At 40.6% G+C, this 26,580-nt stretch overlaps 1 protein-coding gene across 1 annotated transcript in view; it reads right to left on the bottom strand.

Annotated features, from left to right (window-relative positions):
* The window catches only part of TRPC3 (transient receptor potential cation channel subfamily C member 3), a 175,139-nt gene that overhangs the window by 45,547 nt on the left and 103,012 nt on the right, over nt 1-26,580 (bottom strand). The window contains exons 4-6 of the mRNA XM_069978543.1: nt 18,084-18,248; nt 15,370-15,586; nt 13,983-14,216 (exon numbers count right to left, since the gene is read on the bottom strand). Of these exons, the coding sequence (XP_069834644.1) occupies nt 13,983-14,216; nt 15,370-15,586; nt 18,084-18,248 (616 nt within the window). The remainder of the gene's footprint in view (nt 1-13,982; nt 14,217-15,369; nt 15,587-18,083; nt 18,249-26,580) is intronic.

The following is a 26,580-nucleotide window of genomic DNA, read 5'->3' on the forward strand; positions in this document are numbered from 1 at the left end:
AGAGTGTGGGGAGGAGGGATGGAGGGGCAGTGAAGGCCTAGGGCGCAGACACTCTAGGCCACGCCAATTTGACACAGGGCTGCAAGTTCAAAAGTAGTTTTTTAGGACAATAACTGCATCACCTGCCGAACGGACCCCAGGACAGATCTTGGATTAAAGGCAGCCATGTGAAGGTGCAAGCGGTTTGGGGGGAGATTGTGGGTACAGAGTCGCTTTAAAATTCAGTATGTGCAAAGAATATATCTGATTGTAAACAACGAAAGCATTGTATATATAGCGATAAGTAAAGGAAGTGACCTGTCCCTTAGAAGCGGATATCACTGCTCATTTTCATGTAGTTTTCAAACCATATAGCAGAAATGAAAGACCACTAGTCTCCCATAATTTACTTCCTATTAAAGGTCGAATCATCGGTGTTAGATTCATAGTGTAAGAGTGCTTAGCGGACAATCTCTGTATGTTTAACCAGACTATGGGTAAAAATAATAGTCCATAATAAAAACCAGTCAAAACTGGAGATCATCCAGCTGAAATTGAAGAGATTGAAAATGTGGATAAATCTTTAACGGATGGTAAAAGCTCAACTCCAGATGGCAGTAAAACAGACGCAGTAAAAGGAATATTAGGACACTCTTAATCCTTCTGTATAAACCCAGATTGGGAAAAATATAATTTAACTATTGTAGTTCTCCTAACTTTCTTAGAAGTGTACACCTAGACAAGACTTTAAATACAAACTATAATGTGAATGAAAGATATGGTTGATGGTAATTTTCAGTGATTTACCTCTATTAAAAAATTTCAAGTCTTCCAGTACTTAGCAGCTGCTGTATGTCATGCAGGAAGTGGTGTATTCTCTCCAGTCTGACACAGTGCTCTCTGCTGCCACCTCTGTCCTTGTCAGGAACTGTCCAGAGCAGTAACAAATCCCCATAAAAAAAACCTCTCCTGCTCTCCATGCTGGAAAGAATACCACTTCCTGCAGGACATACAGCAGCTGATATGTATTGGAAGAATTGAGATTTTTTTCAATTCAGGTAAATTGCAAATCTCTGTATTGTATGTCCTATTAGCTGTCAAGGCAATTTCCTAATAATTAATTAGGCCCTAGCCTTATGAGAGATTTTGCCTTCAAACTGTTAGATTATAGGTTAGACCTGATGGACATGTTTTACGGCCAATCGATTTCTGGTGATACGTTGATCCAGAGATTATTCTGGTCGCCATTTTGGAGTCGGGAGGGAGTTTTCTCCCTGTGATGGGGCAATTGTCATCTGCCTCATACGAGTTTTTGCCTTCCTCTGGATCAACACAGTAGGGTTCCTGTAAGATGAACTTGATAAACTCTTGTCTTCTTTCAACCTTATTAACTATATTACAAAAAATTGGGAGTTTCTCAGTAGATATATAAAGTCATTTACCAGATTACCAATTGTGGACCAGATGAAAAGACTGCTCTGTATGCAGATCATCTGGAATTATTGGGGGAGATTTATCAAACCTGGTGTAAAGTGAGACTGGCTCAGTCGCCCCTAGCAACCAATCAGATTCCACCTTTTATTCCTCACAGACTCTTTAGAAAATAAAAGGTGGAATCTGATTGGTTGCTAGGGGCAACTGAGCCAGTTTCACTTTACACCACGTTTGACAAATCTCCCCTTTTGTGTTTATGTAAATGTAATATTATTTTTAACATACATAATGAACAATAAAATTATTAGTGCTGTAAGGTCTATGTTAGCAGAGAAGATCTGCTCTATGTCAGTGTAATGCAAGGTTCAAACAATGTATTTTTTTGGGCTGTTCAACGGTCGTCTTTGTGGATGTCTGTCATTTTGAGGCCAAATAACGTCCGTTATTTGGAAACCATGGACGTCTTTGCAAAATAACGGATGTTATTTGACCTCAAAATAACGGATGTCCAAAAAGATGGCCGTTGAACGGCCAAAAAAGGATGTTTTGTGAACCTAAGCTAAGAGGGATCGGAGTAATGTTATATCCAGGCGATTGTCTGCATACAAAATGATGGCTGTGAAGAGTACGGCATCCTAACCATTGCACTTTCAGTTAAGTTGTTATGATCTTTTTATATGGAGACTGCAATGTTTCCATGACATGTAACAATTTAAGGAAGATTAAGGAAGATTAGCATCTTTATTAGGTGGCATCTGCTCAAAAAGAAATTGTAAATGTGCTCCAAAGTGGAAAATGTTGCATTGTATAATAGGGATTACCGTTTCTATGTATTTATGTGACTCTGCATCCAACTTTATGTAAAAGGAAAACTATCTCACCAGCAGAGTGATACAGCAGGATATGTCTGCCGGTTGTTAGAGACAGATTCCTTTTAACAACGGCACATGGACAGTTAATGACTCTATAGTGTGACCCCGTTTATCTAAATAATTTATTGTTTTTAAACAAGAATATATTACAAAGATTTTTAAAATCCAATAACCTATTGATTATTTCAATGTTATTTAAAATGACAGTAACGTTTTAAATCGTAATATGGCTATGGAGGCTCCTAGACATATTTCCCCATACTGTACTGAGATAACACTGACTTTTAATGAGCTAGATGAAGCTTATGGGTGAATGAGCTTTGGGCAAAGAGTCTATAGCCATCCTAAAAGAAAAAATGTCTAAACATCAATTACGGTTGTTTTTTTTTTTTTTTTTTTTTTTACAGATTTGTAATATATTTAAATAAAAATGATGAATATAATTATATATAGATTAAGATATTGCATTATATAAATATATTGTTTAAAGGGAATCTGTCACCAGGGTTATTACACCTTAAATGAAGACAGCATAAACTAGTGACAGAAATGCTGAACAGATCAGTGTATTACTTACATCATTCTGTTCAGCCGTTCTCCTAATATGCAGGAGAATAGGATTCTTGCCACACACCTCCCCCCGCCCTCTAGCTGCTGATTGACAGTTGACTGCATATACACAGCATGGATAGAGAACGGCCAATCAGCAGCTGGTGGGCGGAGTTTTATGTTTCTCATGAATATCCAGGACTACTGGGCTCATGCACATAATGGAGAGGACTACTTATTGTCCATGTTATATAGTAGGACATGTTTGGATCAGCTGCACAGAACAATGTAAGTGATACATCATTCTGTTCAGCTTCTCTGTCACTAGTTTATGCCACCCTGAGATAGGACACCATTATCCTACTGACAGTCTCTTTAAAGACTTCATTTTCATTCATTGTCTAGAGTTAGGGTCTTAAAAGATGAATGGGTTTTTAATGATTAATGATAAAAACGATCACAAACGAGAAAGTTTATTGTTAACCTGAAATCGTTCACCATATTACACAGAACGATAGTCGTTAGTTACGATCGTTACAACAATCGTTATTACCATCATTTACTCCATCATCTGATCCAGGCAAAAGAATGAACCAGGTGGAATTACACCGAACGATTAGCGAATGATTAACATTGATTATAGGGTCAGATCTAAATCCACGATCAACGACACACAAACGTTTTTTCGATCGTTGCCTGCAATTAAACTGAACGATTATCGTTTCACTTCAAACAATATAACGATTTTCTGCACAATGTCATAGAGCCCTTACACTATAATATATTTCTCTTCTCTCTGTGACCAAATGGCTTCTCATCCCAGCACCAGAATTTCAGAAAACATCAAAGTGTAAATGACGGAGCTGAGTATTAATGATGTTTACAGTCAAATGAACCCAGTGGAGTTTGAATGCCTTATGGTAAACAAGGAACGTGTTGCTTAGAATTCTTTCCTTTCCCATGGGGCAGCTTGTGTCTCATTACAGCGCTCCATTATAAATTAGGGAAATATCATGACATTTCAAACATGTGTATAATTTCAGCAGATATCAAAAGCTGCATAATGTCAGCCTGTCCACGTAGAAACCAAGGACTGACCAGACACTAAACTGCCTACAACCATTACAGTTAAAGGGAATGTACCAGCAGGTACATGATCTTTACATGAATAGACTGGTGTCCACGCGGGGATGCCAATGCCGTTGTCCTTTTTTTTTAGAACTGTTGCCCAGTTCCCGCGAATGGCGCTGTTATATTCTTGGTCACCAGCCAGGCCTGAAGCACTGGAGGCAGACCCACCGGCCCCCAGTGTGACGTTCTGCCCTCTCTTCTGTGATGCGGCTCCATTAGAATCAATGGAGCCGCGTCACAGAGTACTTCACAACGGGCCAGTGCCTGGGAATAGACCAGCGCCCAGCGTTGGAATGGGGTATCAGGGGTCCACCAGAGGAAATGATCCTGGGGGCCCACCAATAAAGAACCAGTGAGAAACAACCTGTCAGTCAGTGTTTGTGCAGGTTCTAAAGCTGGGGGCCCACCGGAGGATTCCCCGGTCATCTGGTGGGCCAGTCCCACACTCAAGCGTCTTTCGGGGGAACCAAGCAGCGGTTAAAAAAAACGACCATCGCACCGACACCAGTCTATTCATGTAAAGACCTTAAAGTGGGTACATTCGCTTTAAGGCAGATTTGTCACAACTTTGACGACTAGCCAAACTGCACAATAGTTAGTAACAGCATGTCTTTCAGAAGTGATTGATGAGCTGATATATATATATATATATATATATATATATATATATATATATTTTTTATATTCAGCCGGCAATCAATCACTGCTGGTGTTGGCTATGATGACTTCTAATAGGCAAATAAACCAAAAGGGCAACATACTGTGCCTACAAATCAATACCCAGGGTACACAAATGCAATGGAGTGTACAGTCCCTACTGTTTCCATTCCTGACAACAGAGATTAAACCTGCTAAAGATAATAGAATCTGGATAGATATGTTTTTTGGTCATTTTGGTAGACCTAAAAATATTATATAGCTAAAAGTGTAAGCTTTTCTTGCAATACTACTGGAACAGGAACCTGCTGCCCATTCACTATGCACCACTAATTTATGGATTTTTTACAGCTGGGACCTAAGATTAAAAGCTGCTTATTCTGACTGGTTGGTTATATTTAGAGAATCCCATCGGAGAAGCCCTGCAATGTATATGTGATTTACGGATACAAAACCCCCCAATCCTTTAGTGGAAGGTTAGATCAAGGCTTTTGCTTTGTAGACAAAATGAATCTGTGAAAAATCTCCCTCACACGACTCCTTGGATTTAGGGGCCTATTCCACAGAACGATAATCGGTCGATTATCTCTCCGTGTAATAAAAACAACGGTCAGCTGATGATCATCGACTGATCTCTGATATAGGTTTGAACCTATAATTGTCAGGCGCCGACCGCGCATCGCTACATGCGATAGTGGTGCGCTGCCGGCGGCTGACAATTTACATTACCTGTCCAGGCTGCAGGGCTCCTCTTGCGGCCTTCTTCTCCCCAGCTCCCGTGCCCTTCAGCTTCAGAGCAGCCTGTCTGAGCTGACAGGCCGCTCAGCCAATCACTGACAGGGACCGCCGCAGCCAGTGATAGGCCGCTCAGCCAATCAGCTCAGACGGGCCGCTCTGAAGCTGGAGGGCGCGGGAGCGGGGAGAAGAAGGCCGCAAGAGGAGCCCTGCAGCCTGGATAGGTAATGTATAAAGTTTAAACAAGGGCTGCATGGACATCGGCCCTTGTTAAACGATAATCAGGCCGTGTAATAGGCCCAGTAAACGAGCGCCGATCTAGCAGATCGGCGCTTGTTTACAGTTATTATCGGACCCCCATCGGCCCGTGTAATATCATCCTTAGGTTATGTTCCCCTTCAAAAAATGGTCTAATGGGAAAATAACACTTTCCTCTCATATAGCTTAAAGGAGAAGTCCGGCCTCTGGGTTGTTTTTTTAAAAAGGCAGTGGCACAGGGGGAAAACAACAAAGGGTATTAACTCACCTCTTCCTGTAGCTCTTCTCGCCGGATCACTGCTCGGGGTCCCCTGCAGGGCTCTTTGATCTCCGTTGCTGCAGGCGCTACGACCCGGCTGATGGACTGGCTGCTCCAGTCACTGACTGGCTGAGCAGGCTGTCCATCAGCCGGGACGGGCATTTCCCCCTGAGTTTTCCTTCTGGTGGGGGTCCCGGTCAGGTGGGGTATCGTGGGCACAAGGAGAGGTAAGCGATGCTTCATTGTTACTCTCTCCCCTGCCAAGGACGCCTGTTAAAAGTTAGATGAGGTTGGACTTCCCCTTTAATTTGAACAAATACGGCCATTTATACACCAAAATGTGGCTGTATTTTGGTACGTTATTTGGTTCACATTCTGGGACGTAAGATACCTAAATAAAAAAGAAAGAAAAAACTTTTTTGGGCTACAGCCAAAAAGTGATTGAACATACAAATAAAATACACAAAATGACCATGTTCACACAGTGTGTTTTTTAAGACAAGAATGGCCGTTGTTGGCAGTTAAAACAATGGCTGTTCTTGCCTTAGAATAATGCACTCAATGGGAACAACGGCTATAGTTTACACACTGTATTGAACAACGGCCGTTGCTCTGTTGGCCACAGAAATGTCCACAAAATGTTGTCATCAGGGATGTGGCACCTTCAGCCCTCCAGCTGTTGCAAAACTACAATTCCCATCATGCCTGGACAGCCAAAGCAAAGAGGAGTCTGGGAAAGCTGGGCAGAAACCCATATAAGAACTGTAATGTCTTCCATATAGAGTTGTTGCCCACATTTCCCAGTAGCATATATAATACAGAAAGCGCTAAATATAATTGTTATACGATCTGATTGGTTGCTTAGGGTGCTTTCGTACAGGATGGGCCTGAGCCATTGTAATAAATTTGGTACATTTTTAGGATTTTATTAAATTTACACAAAACGATAATTCGCCCAATTAAACAATTAACGATTTTGAAGCAACAATTTTATTTTTATAACAATCAGCATTTAGACGGAGAAAAATCGTTAGAAGATTCGTAAGAAAAATCGTTATTGCGATGGTTTTTAACCCTTTCAAGCAAAAGTCAGTACATTTACTGACCATCTTCAGATGCTCGCTGTTTAGAAAAACAGTGACCGGAAGCTGCAACTAAACTTTCAGCTGATAGCTGACAGTTTAGTGTAACTGCCACTGGACCCCCAAAGGGGATCCAGCATCGGCAATTGCTGGCTTTGGTGGATCAGTAACGGTAATTGGTTTTGTAAAAAACACATAGGATTACATTGGAATCTCTGGAAAGAAAATGCAAATTTTAACTTTTCACTCTTACTTTGCAGTTATTCCTGTGAAATGCAGAAAGGGTTAAATAACTGAATGAATGTAAATTTAAATACTTGAAATAGTGAAGATTTCAAAATGGGTTGAATTGTGGGGGGTTTTAGTATACAGGCCTCTAAAATATACTCCAAAACTGAACTGGTGCCTAAAGAATTTCTGAGTTTGAAATTTTCACAAACATTTTGAAAATTGCTACTAAACATTTACGGCCTCTAACATCCTAAATAAGTAAAAGCATGTTCACCAAATGCTTTTAAAATAAAGTAGACATGTTATAGATATGAATTAATAAATAATGAATGTAGTATTACTATTTTCCTTATTGGCAGAGACTTTCAAATGTAGAGAATGCGCTTTTTTTTTATATTTTTAACAACATTTTGGAGTTATTCACAAAAAAATTCTAAAGCTATCAACTCAAATTTACCACTAACATAAAGTAGAATATGTAACAAAAAAACAATCTTGGAATCAGAAGGATTGGTAAAAGCATTCCCAAGTTATTGATGAATAAAGTGACACAGGTCATATTCATAAAATTTGCCTTGGTCCTGAAAGGGTTAAGATCGTTTAAGCCCATCTTTCACATAGGGTGAATCTTTGAAAGACTGTTTACACAAAGCGATCTGCGAATATTTAGCGGACGACGGACGACGATTTGAGAACATGTTGAAAGATCAAAATGAACGATTTTTCGCTTATCGCCTGATCGTTTGCTGTGTTTACGCGGAACGATTATCGCTCAAATGCCATCGTTATTGCAAAAATTCGAACGATAATCGTTCCGTGTAAACCCAGCATGATTTTTAACAATTAGCAATTAACGATAAACAATTGCAAACGAGATTGTTTATTGTTAACCTAAAATTGTTGACTATATTACACAGAACAATAGTCGTTAGTTGCGATCTTACGATAATTCTTACTACAATCATTTACTCCATCTGATCCCAGCAAAAGGAAGAACGTTTTTGAATTATGGTGCGTTTACACGGAACAATTATTGTTCAAATTTTCGCAATAACAATGGCGTTGGCATTTGAGCGATAATCGGCTCGTGTAAACACAGCGAATGATCAAGCAATGGGCGAGAAATCGTTAATTTTGATCTTTCAACATCGTCGTTGGTCGTTCACTGAAAATTCACAGATCGCTTCGTGTAAACAGTCTTTCACCAATTTACCTTATGTGTGAGATCGTTAATCGTTTGATTGGGCGAATTACGGCTCCGTGTAAGCGCAGCATTACACTGAACAAGTAGTGAACTAATGTGGAATTACAGCAAGCGATTAACGATGTTTTTAGGGTCAGATTTAAGTCAGCGATCAATAACACACGAACAATTTTTCGATCGTTGCCTGAAAATACACAGAACGATTATTGTTTAAATTCGAACGATATAACGATTTTCAGTACAATAATCGTCTGATGTAATAGGGTCCTTCAACTGTCTATGTTTATCTGAGGATCAGACAGTCTTTATTTATCTCCTTGAATCCATTAAAAAAATCCGCTGGTGTGGATTTTGTTGTGGATTTACATGTTTCGGTTATGTTTACACATAGCATTTCCGTCAGTCTTTTGGTCAGTCGTTTGTTAACGAAAACCAAAAGTGGATTTGACAGGGCAAAATTATCATGGAAAGATTTGCCCAGTTTCTATGTTTTCAACCCACTCCTGGTTTTGATTGAAAAAATACTGACCAAAAGACTGAACATAACCATGTGTGAACATAACCTTCTGCAAAAAATCTGCAGTGAACGAGTCCTGTGGGAAAGCACTATAAGGCTATGCTCACACAACAGATAAACAACAGCTATTATTTGACACTCAAAACAACGGCCTTTGTTTTCAGGATCAAAAAACGGCTGTTGTGATAAATGTAAATTGCATTGAAGTCTATGCACAATAGCCAGAAATAATTGACATGATCATTATTTCACTTCAATGCAAATCACTGCGTTATGAAAAGAACGTCCTTTGTGTCAATTGAAAACAACGGCCGTTTTTTAAATAAAAAGTATGTTGGGTGAACATAGCCTAAGTAGGTTAGAACTTGCACCATTTTTGCACCTATTCTTAGGGTGGGTTCACACATACCGTATCCACTGCAAATACCTTCACTGTGACTTTACTGTAACAAGGTTAACCTCTTCCTGCCGCTGCACATTAAATTAACGTCACTGCAGCCTATGCCTTATGCTGCAGCAACGTTAATTTATGATCAAGGATAACACAGGTGCAGAAGCTGCGCCTGTGTCAACCGCGGCGGTTCATCGGCTATCAGTGATAGCCAGGGACGCGCCGCAATTCTATAGAGTTACCTCTATAGATACTGCGGTCAGCACAACTGCTGACAGAGACAACTTTTGACAGAGAATTCTCCCTCTACAGAGGGAGAATTCTCTGTCTGGTGTCCATCGGGGCTTTGCGAAGTGTTCGCAGAGCCCGATGGTAGTCATGAAAACCTGAAGCCTCAGGCTTCCGGTTTCCTGGCTATGGAGGTCTACGGGGGGAGGGAGGGAAGGCGTGGCTATGCGCTCTGCCCCCTCCCCTCTCTCCCCTGCGGCTGTCACAAGATTGTGACAGCAGCAGGGGACAGAGGAGAGTGGGCAGACATAGCGACATCAGCTTATGGGATCATTATGATCCCATAAGCTGATGTCCGAAAATGACCTGGGCATTGATGCATCAATGACCCCAGTTTGTGAAAGGGTTGAATACAACCCCCTTAACTCTCCGCAACCTGGTACATACATTACCTGGACCGCGCTCCGGCTTGCTTCGGGGGATCCTGGGGTCTGGACCTCCTGCCCAGCCAATAAGTGCACTGCGGCGAGGCAGCGCACTGAATGCCTATGTGCTGGGAGGGGCCAGGAACCCCCGAAGCAAGCCGGAGCGTAGTCCTGGTACTGTATGTACTGGGCAGCGGAGAGTTAAGGGGGCTGTATTTAACATACTCGCTGTGAGTATGTGATCTCATTGAAAATGACAGGAAAGGATCCGCAGTGGATTTCGCAGCAAATCTGTTGTGTGTGAACCCACCCTTAAAGTTCCTTTCCAACACTATCGATAACCAGGCACACATGAGTGTAAAATACACGGTTGCATTTATGTTACCGGTAATTAAGTTGCTTTATAGACAAGACTAGGAACCACAACCGCGCCATGGGAAGGACTGAAGAACGCAGCTGGATTTGATCTATCTGGTCATTACGGAGAGTTTCTTGACCCTTTCTTAAACAGTGAAGTCAAGTCCTGCCAGTCAAGGGAACGATCAATAATTACCGTTGCGTATATTGTTATTTTAATTACCCTTATTACGCTCAGCTGCTCAATGCTTTAAAAATATCTCCCGGGCATACAAAAAGATAGCGAGCAACCTCCTACTTCTATGAGCAGAAAAAAATAAAAAAAAGTCAAAAGCTTGGATCAATCCATTGTGTGCTCAGAATCCATGTCACAGAGCGTGGCCGAGAGCAGTCGGATTAATTACAAGCTTTTCCATTCAGTGTTTTTGTGTCTCAGTCTAATGACAGCCAATGCAAGTAACTGGATATATAGATTGTCTCTGATTTATTCACATAATAATTACTCGGAGGGTCTGCCGCACACTGTGATTCATGAAAAGCATACATCTACGACAAAACAAACAATCCTGGATTCAGATATCAATAGCTAGATAAACGGTCCCTGTCGTATATCACATGAGGTTATTAAATTACTGGCAACGTAATAGGGGCTAATGCAGGAAATGGAGTGAGTGGTCTGACGTGGTCTATTTACTTAATGCTAAATTGGTAATATTACTTCATCTTCCGACTGCACTCAGAATTTCAGGGTTGTATAACATTGCGGCTTGTGCCTAGTGATTACATGGTAATAATGACGGATCTGTTTCACGACCGATGCCCTTGATGTGCAATTGGCTTATGGGAGTTCTGTTTTTATACCAAGCAGCGGAGAATATATCAGGAGCATTGTTAGAAAGAAACAACAATGGCTCACGTTCACTAAAACGGTCTATGTGCAAACCTAGGGTCCTAACGATAAACAATGGCAAATGAGAGACCCAAGGGTCCTATTACAGGGGCCGGGTCATTTTAGTAAACGAGTGCCAATCAGTTAGATCTATTAGCCGGCCTGATAATTGGGCAGCAAGGGCTGCACGGACATCGTTAGCGATGTCCATGCAGCCCTTGCCCAAGCACCTGCTAGCTTACCTCTCCCCGCTCCCAGTCTTCTCTCCTGTGCTCCGTAGCTTCCCAGTCCCGGCGGCAGCAGCGTCTGAGTGGCCTGTCAGCTGACCGCCGTGGCCTGTGATTGGCTGAGCAGCCTGTCAGCTGACAGGACGCTCAGATGCTGCAGCCACCAGGACAGGGAAGCTGCGGAGCACAGGAGACAAGATCAGGAGCAAGGAGAGGTAAGGTATCAGGTGTTTGGACAATCATCAGCCGTCGGCCGCTCATCGCTATTTCACGTAACGATGCGCGGTCAGCGCCCGATGACTTTAAGTCTAAACCTAAACCAACAAACATTCGATGATCGTTTTATCAGCTGATCGTTGTTTCTATTACACGGAGCGATAGTTATTGCTCCGTATAACAGGGCCCTAAATCAACGAACGACACAGAAATGATTTTTTGATTGTTGCCTGCAGGACGATTATCGTTTAAATTCGAACTATAACGATTTTCCACATGATAATCAACCCGTGTAATAGGGCCCTTAGACTAGATCTTTAAAACTGCTGGATGTATCAGGCTGTTTGAAAAATCTGTCGCACTTGAAAGACTGTCTAGTTTTTTGGTGAAAAGTTCACACCATCTATTACTTGGCTTAAATTCCACCAGAATTTTTTAACCAGATTCAGCTGCATTTTTGGTGCAGAATAGACCACGCACCATTTTTGCATAAGTTGTTCTCTTTCTCTTTTTCGAGCCAGGCGGAAAAACGCCTGAAAAGTGTCTAAAATTAATAAAAATTTGTGGAGAAAAGTTCTGTGTGCCACTTTTTTAGTCAAAATTCTGGCGGAGACACATTAGTAAATCTGGGCCAATGTCAGAGTGTGAGTGTTAAACATAGTTTAAAAACAGGTTTGTGTTTTACCTTCCTCCTCAGTGCCAGCCCCCCGCTGTTAGTGCATGCACAAAGGTATGTGCTGTTGGGTATGTGCAGAGTGTGCACATACCTTTAAGTCGAGAAGACTGTTAGGAGAACCGCTCGGCCCCCACAGCATCATCTGGTCAGCCCCCTACTTTGTTTATAAATTGATAATCAGGTTTTATATCTTAAAGGAGAAGTCCAGGGAAAATTTTTATTATAGTTTTGTAATGCCCCCCAAAAGTTATACAAATCCCTAATATACACTTATTACGGGAAATGCTTATAAAGGGCTTTTTTCCCTGCACTTACTACTGCATCAAGGCTTCACTTCCTAGATAACATGGTAATGTCACTTCCTGGATAACATGGTGATGTCACTTCCTGGATACAATGGTAATGTCACTTCCTGGATAACAAAGAGATGTCACTTCCTGGATAACATGGTGATGTCACTTTCTGGATAACATGGTGCTGTCACTTCCTGGATAACATGGTGATGTCACTTCCTGGATAACATGGTGATGTCATGACCGGACTCCCAGAGCTGTGTGGGCTGTGGCTGCTGGAGAGGATGATGGCAAGGGGACACTGAGGGACACAGGGCACTGGAGGGACACTGAGCATCCCTCTGCCATCATCCTCTCCAGCAGCCACAGCCTGCACAGCTCTGGGAGTCGGGCCGTGACACCACCATTTTGTCCGGGAAGTGACATCACCATGTTATCCAGGAAGTGACATCACCATGTTACCAAGAAGTGACATCAACATTGTATCCAGGAAGTGACATCATTATTGTATCCAGGAAGTGACATCACCATGTTATCCAGGAAGTGAAGCCTTGATGCATTAGTAAGTGCAGGGAAAAAGCACTTTATAAGAATTTCCCGTTTTCCAGGCAGCCCATGGGCTGCACCCAACGTCTTCACCCACCGGTAATCAACAGTCAGAGTTATCTCTAATCTCAACATGTTCTGGTAAGATGAAACCTGAGCTGGCATATGTCACTGTGGGAAAAACCAGACATTGTGGGTTTCAGGCAGCCTGACAATACCGTTTCCCTAAAGATAAGACATCCTCAGGAAATAAGGCATAGTGGAGGATTTACAGGATAGCTTAAAATGAGGCACCCCCCTGAAAATAAGGTATCCCCCGAAAGTAAGACCCCCGCTGCCACCATGCCACTAAGGGGAGGTGGTGGGTTATCTGTTTATGCTGGTGATGACAACTACTATATACAAATATAGATATATAACTACATATAATAAATGTTCATTTTTTCTTATTCAACAATAAGTGTGAACTCTTCTTCATGGAGAAATAAGACATCCCCTGAAAATAAGACATAGCGCATCAATTTATAGAAGACATAGTGATGAGTGAATACTGTTCGATCAAATATATTCGATAAGCGTTCAAGTCCCCCAGCTTCCGGTTTCACCCTCCAAATGGTCAAATAGATGTTTTTCACTAATCGAATACTTGTTCCCATTGACTTTAACGGGATCGAATATTCGAATATCTCACTATTCGCTCATCACTAATAAGACAGTGTCTTATTTTTGGGGAAACATGGTATGTACGTAACGCACAGGCAGGAATATGGCCATAATACAGTATACTATACGCCATTCAGTAATGCCAGAAATATGGGGTTCTTACCGTAAGTAAAATACTCCACTTCAGGAGGAAGTGTGACCAGAGAGAGATCACTTTCTTGGATATTTTTGTCCACATACTGTTGGGCTTTGGTAGCCTGCATGAAAGCTAACAGCCTCGCAGTAAATGCTGCAATAAAGATGGAAAGCATTCCAAAATCTAGAACGTTCCAGAGCTGAAGTACATATTCCCTGGGACCTTCCAGCCATAGCTCCTTACATTCTGACCACATCATTCCTGCAAAACCAAAAAAGATTTCTCAGCACTTACATTAGGCAATGAAAGGATTATTTTTCATTCAAGGACGAGCTGACCTATGCAATTACAGGGCATCATATGAACACGGCCTAAATAATTCAATCTCTGAGCCTTCAAAGAGTTAAAAGTCAATCAATAGTGAAATATCTGTCTTTCCAATACTGCATAAGGGATGGTCCAAATATAGGAACATGTCTTATCGACCGGCCAGACGTGCCTGTGTGCACCTTCGTCTATAGTTGCCAACGTTTTATATAAAGTGTAAACGTTATTTTACGCTATCAGGCTATGTTCACACAACATATTTTTTTTATTAATCATGGCCGTTGTTGCACATTGGAACAACTGCCGTGATCAATACGAAAAATAGATTGCATTGAAAATTAATCCCGCCCGGAGTGTATGCACATTGGGGGAGATTTATCAAACATGGTGTAAAGTGAAACAGGCTCAGTTGCCCCTAGCAACCAATCAGATTCCACCTTTCATTTTCCAGAGAGTCTGTGAGGAATGAAAGGTGGAATCTGATTGGTTGCTAGGGGCAACTGAGCCAGTTTCACTTTACACCATGTTTGATAAATTTCCCCCTATAAGTCTATGTTCACAGTAGTAAAAAAAAAGTAAAAAAAGAAAAAGGCATCCGCTTTTTGTTTAAAAATTAAAAACAAAAAACAAACAAAAACATCCATTTTTGCATCACTTTAATTGACTTCAATGAATTACCTTGAAGTCTCTGGAATAACGGACCTTATTTGCACACAGTGTATTAAATGACGGACGTTGCCTGTGCGGAAATCAAAATACTGATCACAATTTTCGGACGTCTTTTGCAAACACTGGACGTTATTTTTTAGTTGCTCTTTTTTCACCGTCCTTTCACCGTTTTTACTATTAAATTTAATGGACCTTATAGTTAAAGACACAACCAAAGACCAATCAGCCACCTGACCTAGAATAAGGTACCAGCAGCCGTCATTGCATTGACAGGCGGCCAAACAGCAAAATAACGGACGGAATTTTAAAACATTATAAACGGAGAAGAAAAAAACGTCGTGTGAACATAGCCTAGTAGTGGACGATCAAGGTACTGTCTGTGTTCACATTAAATGAACAGGAAAGAAGAGTGACCTACCTAGGACCCATACCATGATGAGCATTTCCGTCCATGTGAACCTTGTGGTCTTCACTCGGAAAATCTGCTTTGGATATTCAATGACAGTGATGTTTGGTAGAGTTTTGATGCCTTCAAATCTGTCTGAAGCGTTGAAGACGAGTAGGCACAGGAAAATGATAAATGATGCAGCATGCGCTACAAACTTCATGAATGGGCTGCGAAGAACCTTGCCTAACTAGAGAGAAAGAACTGCGGTTACTAAGGTGTTACATGATATATATATATATATGTGTGTGTGTGTGTGTTATATATGTATCTATGCTGAATGTATGTGTATATATAATAAATATATATATATATATATATATATATATATATATATATAAATATATATATATTATTATGATTATTATGATTTCCATATTAAATATTCTACATAGATTTAATGGGGTTAAATGGGGTTTAATAGAAAGTTATATCGATTTGTAATTTACTTCTATTTAAAAATCTCAAGTCTTCCCATGGTTATCAGCTGCTGTATGTCCTGCAGGAAGTGGTGTATTCTCTTCAGTCTGCTGCCACCACTGTCCATCTCAGGAACTGTCCAGAGCAGGAGCAAATCCCCATAGAAAACCTCTCCTGTTCTGGACGCTCCTGACATGGACAGAGGTGGCCGCAGAGGGCACAGTGTCAGACTTAAAAGAATCCACCACTTCCTTCAGGACATACAGCAGCTGATAGGTATGGGAGATTTTTTTTTATAAAAGTAAATGACAAATCTATATAACTTTCTGAAACCAGTTGATTTGAAATATTTTTTTCCCCGCTGGAGTGCCCCTTTAACCTTCTACCCTACAATATTTAAGTTAAAGATGTAACTATAATAAAACATTATATAATAGGTGTAGTGATAGTAATTCTATATATATAGTAACATTTTATAAAAACCTTTCCAAGACACTAGATATATGTTCTCATCAATTTAACTGACAGCTACAAAATCCTTTATGTTCAATGGGACTATAAGTGTGTGCACAAAGAGCAGACATGCATGAAAGTTCCCAGTGTCTTAGTGCACTTAAATAGCATTTCGCAGCTACTGACCTTTACAAAGTGTAACATTCAATAAGAAAAAATAATAGCGTTGGACTCTATCCATGCTTTATACAACAGATGTGCATGGCTTGGGAAAAGGTCAGATTTTTTTTTTTTTTTTGTAAGTATACAAGAAAATATTGTACGTCTTTAAAAAAAAAATAAAAAACATAAATAAATGTTTAACTGCATCCCTTTAGGCTAAATTTTGGATTAGCTTGCAGCAAATACTATCTTAAACCAGCCATACACAAAACAAGGCTGTAATCAAATGGTGTACAAGCCCATAAACAACAAGCCAGAATTCTGCTCGGAGCTTTTCTCCTCCACGCTGGAGCTTAGATTTACTGTTGGAAACGAGACAGATTTCCGATGCCAAAAAAACTACCTGACATGACTTACTCCTCATTTATTAAAGGGGGTATCCAGCGAAAATCTTTTTCTTTCAAATCAACTGGTGTCAGAAAGTTATATAGATTTGTAATTTACTTCTATTTGAAAATCTCAAGTCTTCCCATACTTATCAGCTGATGTATGTCCTGCAGGAAGTGTTGTTTTATTTTCATTCGGACACAGTGCTCTCTGCTGACATCTCTGGCCGAAACAGGAACTGTCCAGAGCAGGAGAGGTTTTCTATGGGGATTCATAGAAAACCGAGACAGAGTTCCTGTCTCAGCCAGAGATGTCAGCAGAGAGCACTGTGTCAGACTGAAAATAAAAACATTTCCTGCATGACATACAGCAGCTAATAAGTATGGGAAGACTTGAGATTTTCAAATAGAAGTAAATTATAAATCTGTATAATTTTCTAACACCAGTTGATTTGAAAGAAAAAGATTTTCGCTGGACAACCCCTTTAAAGGTTTTGACTTTTGAGCACATTTTAATCACTTTTTTGCTGTAACCATTATAAAAGGATTTGGCTTCATTAAAGGTTTTAGCCATCACCGCTCGCAGGATCAGAGCAGTGGACCAGGAACAGCAGGACAGCCCTGCAGTTGCTGACACGAACATGAGTGGCAGGATAGTGGCTGTCTTGACCCTTACTGCTGACACTCAATGTGGATATATTAAGAAAAAAAACGGTATATTTATTATATTATATACTAAGTATTAAAGCAACGTATTAACAAAAAAATTGACTCTCTGGAGTACCCCTTTAAAATTAACATGGTCTAAGAGGCAACACCATGTGCCAAAATCCTGGCACAGTTAAAGGGGTATTCCACTCCAACATAACTTTTCATATGTTGCTGCCCATAGTGAGATTAACAATTCCTTCCATACTTGTTATTATCTATTCAGTTTCCTTCCCCCAGTTCTCAGCTGCTGCTTTCTGCTGAAAACAGGAAAATCTGGCAGGCTTTATCTGCAACATTGCAGCTTCTTTGTTATGCTGGGTGGGTTATTCTGAGTTTAACTTGCTATTGAACTCACTAATTAAGCTCACACACAGATTTTGTGTTTTCAGCAGAAAGCAGCAGCTGAGAACTGAGGGAAGGAGACTGAATAGATAATAACAAGTATGGGAGGAATTATTAGTCTCAACACGGACAGCAACATATCAAAAGTTATGTTTGAGCGGAATACACCTATATCACTTTAAGCTATCATTAGAATGTGAAAAGATTCAATACCCGGCTGCATGGAGCAATCCAGTATCCGACAGCAAGAAATGGTAGGCCCAAGGCGACGACCAGTACAACCAAGCATTTGATGGCGATCGGCTGTTCTCGTAATCCTGAGAGGTTTTCATACCAGATTGTTAAAAGTTGCTGTTGGCAATTGGGGTGTGCCACAAACTGCAAACACAACAAAGACATGATGGATTAACAAGAAGAAGTGGAACCAGCCAGGAATTCCGTACGTCTTTGGGACGTTACTGGAGAACAATGTGCATTGTCTGCATTTACAACCTTTGAATTTAAATTCTGATTACGGTGTGGAATAAGAAAGTAAATTGTTGACACAGCATGGTGAAAAGCCACGAACCATTACAATATAAGACCCCTAATGTATGTGTCAAATATGCATGACTGCGGGAGCTACGGCCACGTACACAATCCTCTTGCTTACTTGGTGCTGCCTTTAAGAAACAATATAAATTAAGAATGAGTTGCGTGGTTTGAACAAGTACTTAGAGTTATGAGCTTGAGTAACCGTCACACAGACGCTGGAATAAATATGGTATAGTGTTGACTATTCATTTTTACCATTAAAATACTTGTCCTAAATTTTAATAGAAATTTTACAGAAATTTTTCCATGCAGATTCCCTGCACTTAAAGGGGAACTATCAGCAGGTTGGACGAATCTAACCTGCTGATAGCTCCCTACTGCACAGGAGACGCCGAGGATGAAGGTATGTGTCTTAGATTCTTTCTCTGTGCCGGTTCCGTGCAGTTAGTTGTTTGGTTCATGGTCCGGTAGTGCACTGACCAACCCCTCATATCGCCGATCAATGGAGTTGTCAGGCCAGATCGGCGCTATGGGGGCGGGCAGTGCCCCTATCGGTCCTACTGGACTGTGGACTAAATGACTAACTGCACTGGAATGGTCCAGAGGATGAAGGTAAGACACATACCTTCATCTTCCGTTCAATAGGGACATATTAGCAGGTTAGATTTGTCTAACCTGCTGATAGTTCCCCTTTAACCAAAGATTTGACTAGTTTACTATATTCTAATTAATCTATGCAACTACCAAGCTAACTGGTAAAAGAAAAAAGTGGCTGTATGGAGCAGTCAGATCATATATAATGCCTATATAACGAGATGGCCGCCTTTTCCCAATATGTTCCCAAAGTAAGAACATACCATGTCATTTGCTGTGACTTTTGACATGTCGTCACTCCTGAGACCCTATGCAATCCCAAGATACAACTAGAGGAATGCATGACGCGGCCGCCATTAAAATCCAACCCTTTCGCTCCATCAACTGTAATGAAGCAGAAGAGCCGGACTTAATTAATAGCCGAGGAGAGGTATGCACTACTGCACACTTGTATCCTGGGATCACAGCAAGTCTCAGGACTGAGACCCAGTGTGATCAATAATGCTTGACTGGGCTGATGATGTGTCAAGAGTTAATGCACATGACAGTAACACTTTAAGCTTTAGGCTATGTTCATAAACAGTAAAAATAAATGCTATATATACAACTGCAACAGTGAGTGAAAATAAATAAAAAAAATATGAGGATAGATAAAAAAAGGCTGTATTTTGCAAATGCAGGTGTTAAATAATGAGCACATTGATGGTAGAAATCAAGTATGCCTAATATGACTGCATTTTAACCTTTTAACCTTAAAGGGGTTATCCAGCGCTACAAAAACATGGCCACTTTTCCCCCTACTGTTGTCTCCAGTTCAGGTGCGGTTTGCAATTAAGCTCCATTTACTTCAATGGAACTGAGTTTCAAAACCCCACCCAAACTGGGGACAAGAGAGGGGGGAAAGTGGCCATGTTTTTGTAGCGCTGGATAACCCCTTTAAAGTTACAGCCATATGTTTCTTTTATTTTACAGTGTGAACATGACCTTAGTATATTACCAGTATGGTATATTGGAAAGACAGTATAGCTTTTTTTTTTTTTGGAATGGAGTCTTAGTTCACACTGAGCAAAAATGGCGGATTTTCAAGCGGAAACTGCACCACAGATGGGATTTCTCTTGCGCCTCCTCTCTCCGCCCAAAGAATTGACATGTAAATTTTTTGGGCGGAGAGTGGAGGCATACGAGAAATCCCTCTAAATCAATGGTATAGGAATTTCAAGCGTCGTCTGTGGCGCAGTTTCCGCTCGAAATTCCACCACTTTTGCACAGTGTGAACAAACCCTATAGGAACATTTGTAGTGAAATCATCAATAAATCTGATGACATCATTTTGCAATCCGTTGGGGTCCAAATACAAGATCAATCGTTCAATCTTTAATCTATAGGATGGACAGGGAATAACAAGCTCAGACCGGAGTACCCTTTTAACTTTTGACACTTCTGATGAAATGTCAAAATTGTATTTATTAGTCAGTGACTTCTTCTGTATACTGCCACATTAGAATAAGGCTTGTACGCCGCTGCCATTCAGGCCTCATCAGTCCTGTTACAGGACATTACACTAATGGTCTTGTGAGAGACCTGCCGTGACATCTTCAGCTTTGTTGGCTTTGATATGCAGCTTGCCTTCATTAAACTACGTTAATGATTAAACAGCACTGTCACACTTATTTAACTGAAGGTTAAAAAGAAAATTAAATAGTTTTTTTTTTTCATGTGTGACTGATGACACCAGAAGCTGCACCATGTCTGCCAGTCAGAGCAACATAATATTACATGTACTCCGATGGTTCTTCTCGGAAAAAAATGATGTCTGGTAAGGGTTCATTCACACTTGTCTTGTCTTCAGTCTTCTATGTTTTTTCTTTTTTTTTTCCCGAAATAATGAAAAACTGATTGAAAAAAATGAAACATTTCTGCACGGATTCTGTACACAATATTCCTCAGATCCTATGACAAACCACTTTCAATGGAAGAGAAACTACATGAATTTTTTGCAGCAAAAAGTGGTCACTCCAGTTTGAATGGAAATGCTTAGGACTGAACAACAAGGGGTCTGATCCTCACCTAAATGTGCTGCATAACGCTAGTAAAACTACAGCTGGATTTTATTTTAAATTGCCAGAGCAGTTTTCAATCAAAACTAAAAGTAATGGGAAACATAAAGGCCTTATTCTCAGTTTCCGTAAATACGGACAATGTGCTGCGGAACGGAGTTCGGAAACTCCCGGAATCATCATACATTATGATTAGAGATGAGCGAACCGGGTTCGGGTTTGAGTCGATCCGAACCCGAACGTTCGGCATTTGATTAGCGGTGGCTGCTGAACTTGGATAAAGCTCTAAGGTTGTCTGGAAAACATGGATACAGCCAATGACTATATCCATGTTTTCCACATAGCCTTAGGGCTTTATCCAACTTCAGCAGCCACCGCTAATCAAATGCTGAAAGTTCGGGTTCGGATGGACTCCAGCATGCTCCAGGTTCGCTCATCTCTAATTATGGTGCTAGGAGCTCTGAAACAGTTTAAGACTATGGGGTAAAGTGGGGTAAACATGGTGTAAAGTGAAACTGGCTCAGTTGCCCCTAGCAACCAATCAGATTCCACTTTTCATTCCTCACAGACTCTTTTGAAAATGAAAGGTGGAATCTGATTGGTTGCTAGGGGCGAATGAGACACCATGTTTGATAAACCTTCTCCTATGTTCTTACAATGTGCTATTTTTGAAAAGAACAGCCATTGTTTTCATATTGCAATGATATGCATTGAAGTCAATGGAACAACGTGTACACAATGTACTGAACAACGGGCGTTGTTTTGAATGCCAAACAACGGCTGTTGTTCAATACAACGGCCGTTGTTCTATTGACTTCAGTGCATATCATTGCAATATGAAAAGAATGGCTGTTGTTTTAATGGAAAGCAACGTCCGTTCTTTTCAAAAATAGTATGTTGTGTGAACATAATAACCTTAATCTTCATACAGTAGCACAAAGATTTAAAAAAATTCGGAGCTCCCGGCATCATAATTACTGATGATGCTGGGAGCTCCAAACTCGGTTTCATAGCACATTGTCCGTATATACAGACAGGGAATCTGCTACTACCTTTGGCTAAAAAAAAAAAAAAAAAATTAATGAGAAACTGGATGTGTGTGAAACCCCCCCCCACTACTTGCTGGATTGTGTGAACATACTCCCTTACATTTTTAGGCTATGTTCACACAGTGTATAAACAGTGGCGTTGCACTCCAATTAACCATTGAAGTCTATGCAGTGTACGGCTGTCAGAACGGACATACATTGTGTGAAGAAAGCAGGACCAACGGCCGTTGTTCCTGCATTAACCGACACAATAATTAACAAGTCAATTATTTGTGCGGCCGTAAGGGAACAATGGCCATTGTTCAATACATTGTGTGACCAACGGCCGGTGTTCCTATAGAGTGCAATACAGTGTATTACTTTAAGGTGAGAGCAGTCGTTGTTTTAATCGTCAACAATGATCGTTCTTGTCTTTAAAAATATGCTGTGTGAACATAGCCTAATGGTCCTTTTACATGGAGCGATAAATATGCCCAATCGAACGATTAACTACTTCAAAGTAACAATGTTTTTTTTATAATGATCAGCGTTTAGACGAAATGATAAATCATTTGAAAAAATTGTTATTGCGATCGTTTTAAGATCATTTAAAGGGGTACTCCCAGGGTATTTCCCAGTAATTGAAACACATTACAAAGTTATATAACTTTGTAATAATGGTGCATTTACACGTAACGATTATCGTGCGAATTTGCGCGATAACGATCGAATTCGAACGATAATCGTACGTGTAAACGCAGCAAACAATCAAACAATGAACGAGAAATCGTTCATTTTGATCTTTCAACATGTTCTCAAATTGTCGTTCATAAAAAATTTGCAGATTGTTCCGTGTAAACAGTCGTTCTCCGATTTAACCAATGTGTGAGATAGGCTTACGCGATCACAAAACGATTTTCCGTACGATATGATGTACCGTCTAAACGCTGATCTTTATGGAAAAAAAAAATCGTTACTCCGACATTGTTAATTGTACGATCGGGCCAATTATCGTTTCGTGTAAACGCAGCATAATATGCTTCAATCACCTATCTGCCCCCCTAAGAATGAAGTAAACTCATTCTTACCTAATGACTGTTGTCACCAGGCTGTTCTGTGGCAGCCATTTTGTGACAATGACATCATCAAGAGGGAGGCGGGTCCAAGCCCTGTTAAGCCAGCGTCTCTTTGTCAGATCACTCAGGTTGCTCAGCTCTGATTGGCTGAGCAAGATGTAAGCCATCTAACAGTTTTACAGAGTCAGTTAGACATCACAGGAGACAAAATGCATCATGGGAAAGCCCAAACCAGGAAGCTGTGCCTATGCAGATGATGTCATTGTCACAAAATGGCTGCCACAGAACAGCCTGGGGTCAACAGTCATTAGGTAAGAATGAGTTTACTTCCCTTCCTGGTGGGGGTTGAGGGAGGAAAAGATAGGGAAGGGGGGCAGATAGGTGATTGAAGCATATTACAAAGTTATATAACTTTGTAATGTGTTTAAATTAGGGGGAAAAAGCTTTTCACTGGAGTACCCCTTTAAGCCCATCTCACACATAGGGTGAATCGTTGAAAGACTGTTTAGACAAAGCAATCTGCTTATTTTCAGTGAACGACGTACAATGATGTTGAAAGATCATGATGAACGATTTATTGATTGTCGCTCGATCGTTCGCTGTGTTTACACAAACCGATTATCGCTCAAATGCGGTCATTATTGTGAAAATTCGAACGCTAATCGCTCCTTGTAAAAGTACCAAGGCCTAAATTCAATGGCATAAATTCAATGAATTTTACAGTATAATCAAATTTTTTTTACCAGGTAATACCTCAAATGTTCACATTTATAACAAGTTTGGATACTTGTGTCCTTTTAAAATATTAATGTACATTTCCACCTAAGAGCCTATTTATAATTCTGTTCAGCTTCAGTCCAATTCCAGTTGATTTACTCAGAAATTGTAACATTAAGAGACATTTTACAATGGTCTCGCCTCCGGTCGAGCGGCCTCGAATATTCACCAATGAACTGGATTCCTGAGGCGCACAATAAATAATGTGATCACATGGAAATCTTTGATTCTAAGATCTAAAGCAAGGACTGAATCGTTTGTTACCAGAAGGGATTTTAAGATTAGAAAGTATTGATAATTAGAGCGGTATGCTTTCATTAAGGAACTTTATACCAGACACATAATGAATAGCAATCAGCGGGAAAACTGACGCGGTTGTCTCTCAAACACATCCCCCGCTCATATGTTCTTTTAGGGCTTATGGACTTCATGGGAGGGGGTTGGTCAGGATTCATGATGAACAAACTAAGGCTAGATTCACACTGGACGTATTCTGGTGTAAATTTCATGCTGTAAAATTGCAGCGAAATCCACTGCGGATATCTCTCCTGTTATTTCCAATGTCGTTACATACTCGTATGTAAGTCCCGTCCCAATTAACACCTGTCGCCGGGATGATACATAACATTACCTGTTCCACAATCCGCCCGCATCTGAGGCTCCTGATTGGCTGCGCAGGACCTCCAGGGGCCTCAGTTGTGGGCGGATTGTGGAACAGGAGAGGTATCCGCAGCGGATTTTACTGCGAATTTGCAGAGTGAAATCCGCTGCGGATATGTCCAGTGGAATCTGGGTAGCTTCACACACACCGTATCACAGTGGATCCGCAGCAGATTTGGTCTAAATAACTGAACACAGCACCAAATCTGTCTGCACCGACAAATCTGCTGCAGATCCTGCATGTGTGAATGCACACTTAGGCTATGTTCACACTACTTACAATGACTATATCCATGTTTTCCACATAGCCTTAGGGCTTTATCCAAGTTCAGCAGCCACCGCTAATCAAATGCCGAAAGTTCGGGTTCAGGTGGACTCGAGCATGCGCGGGGTTCGCTCATCTCTAATCATAATCAATTACGACCATTATTTTATTTGATATGTGCACTGCCGGCCAATTTCCCAATGAATGAAGCCTATTATTATATTTAAAATACGGCCATATTTTGACATTACAGTATAAGGCTCATGTTCCCACAACGTCTTTTTTTGGGGAGGGGGAAAAACATCTTGATCATTTTTTACAGCTGCCATTATAAACTATTATGGCTTAAAGTGACTCTGTACCCACAATCTGCCCTCCCTAAGCCGCTTTTACCACCTTCGAATAGCTGCTCTTAATCCAAGATCTGTCCTGGGGTCCGTTCGGCGGGTGATGCAGTTATTGTCCTAAAAAACAACTTTTAAACTTGCAGCCCTGTGTCAAATTGTTGTGGCCTACAGTGTCTATGCCCTAGGATGCACTGCCCCTCCATCCCTCCTCCCCACCCTCTTCATCATTAGGAATGTTCCAGGCAGGTTTTCTCCTATTCATCACCTGTGTGAACACTGCACATGTGTTGGATTGTTAAGGCACCCGTGCAGTGTTCAGACAAGTGAGGAATAGGGGAAATTCTGCCAGGGCCATTCCTAATGGTGAAGAGGGTGGGGAGGAGGGACAGAGGGACAATGCAGGCCTAGGGCATAGACACTCTAGGCCACGCCAATTTGACACAGGGCTGCAAGTTTAAAAGTTGTTTTTTAGGACAATAACTGCATCACCTTATGAACGGTCCCAAGACAAATCTTTAAATGAAAAGCAGCTATCTGAAGGTACAAGTGGTTTGCAGAGGTCAGATTATGAGTACAGAGTCGCTTTAAAGCTTCTCTCAGACACACATTTTACAACGTGTTTGTTCAGTTTAAAAAAATTCCTGCTTTTTGGCTTTTTTGGGCAGTTTTTCTGGCATTTTTTGATTATAGTACAAATTAATATAAGTATTTTTTTTATCAACATTGTTTTATGCCCTGTCATGAGATTCTAGGATTTCTATTGAAGAATTGTGGAAAAAAATGCCACAAAAAAAAAAAACTCCAATGTGCATTCAGACAGAAGGGAAGAAATTTATCTAGGGCATTGCGCCTATTTTTTTGTCAATAGTTAAGATTTTTTGCCCATTTTTGGTCTTAATTCTAGTTGTGAACCAGTATTTGACGGGCGAATATTTTGTTAGATGCAACTTTTTTTTAATCTGTTAAACTGTTTTAAGTATTTATCCCCAAATTTGCATAATCCGGGATTTGTGCCAAATTTATGATTTTTCACATTCTATTCACAAATTTATGAGTAGTTTCTTAAATTTGTCCCATTTGGCTGGGTAAAAAACAGACAAATACTCTGTAGAAGGGAGAAAAAAACACCAATGCTCCTTGAAAAAAAGAAAAAAAAAAAAACTGTCTAGATGCTGTAACAAAAAACAAGATGTAACAAACTGCAAACAATCTAAAAAAAATGCCAAACCAAAAAACCTCATGTGGTAACTGTGTTTCATTTTTCCCCAATGTCTGTCAGCTAACATCTGGCCGCAGCATTTTTGAGTAAAACAACAGCCTTGTGCTAATTTGCCATTTTTTTTGCTGTGTTTTTGGAGCCTTACAGCATTTT

This window comes from Dendropsophus ebraccatus, chromosome 7, assembly GCF_027789765.1.
Source record: "Dendropsophus ebraccatus isolate aDenEbr1 chromosome 7, aDenEbr1.pat, whole genome shotgun sequence".
Taxonomy (NCBI): domain Eukaryota; kingdom Metazoa; phylum Chordata; class Amphibia; order Anura; family Hylidae; genus Dendropsophus; species Dendropsophus ebraccatus.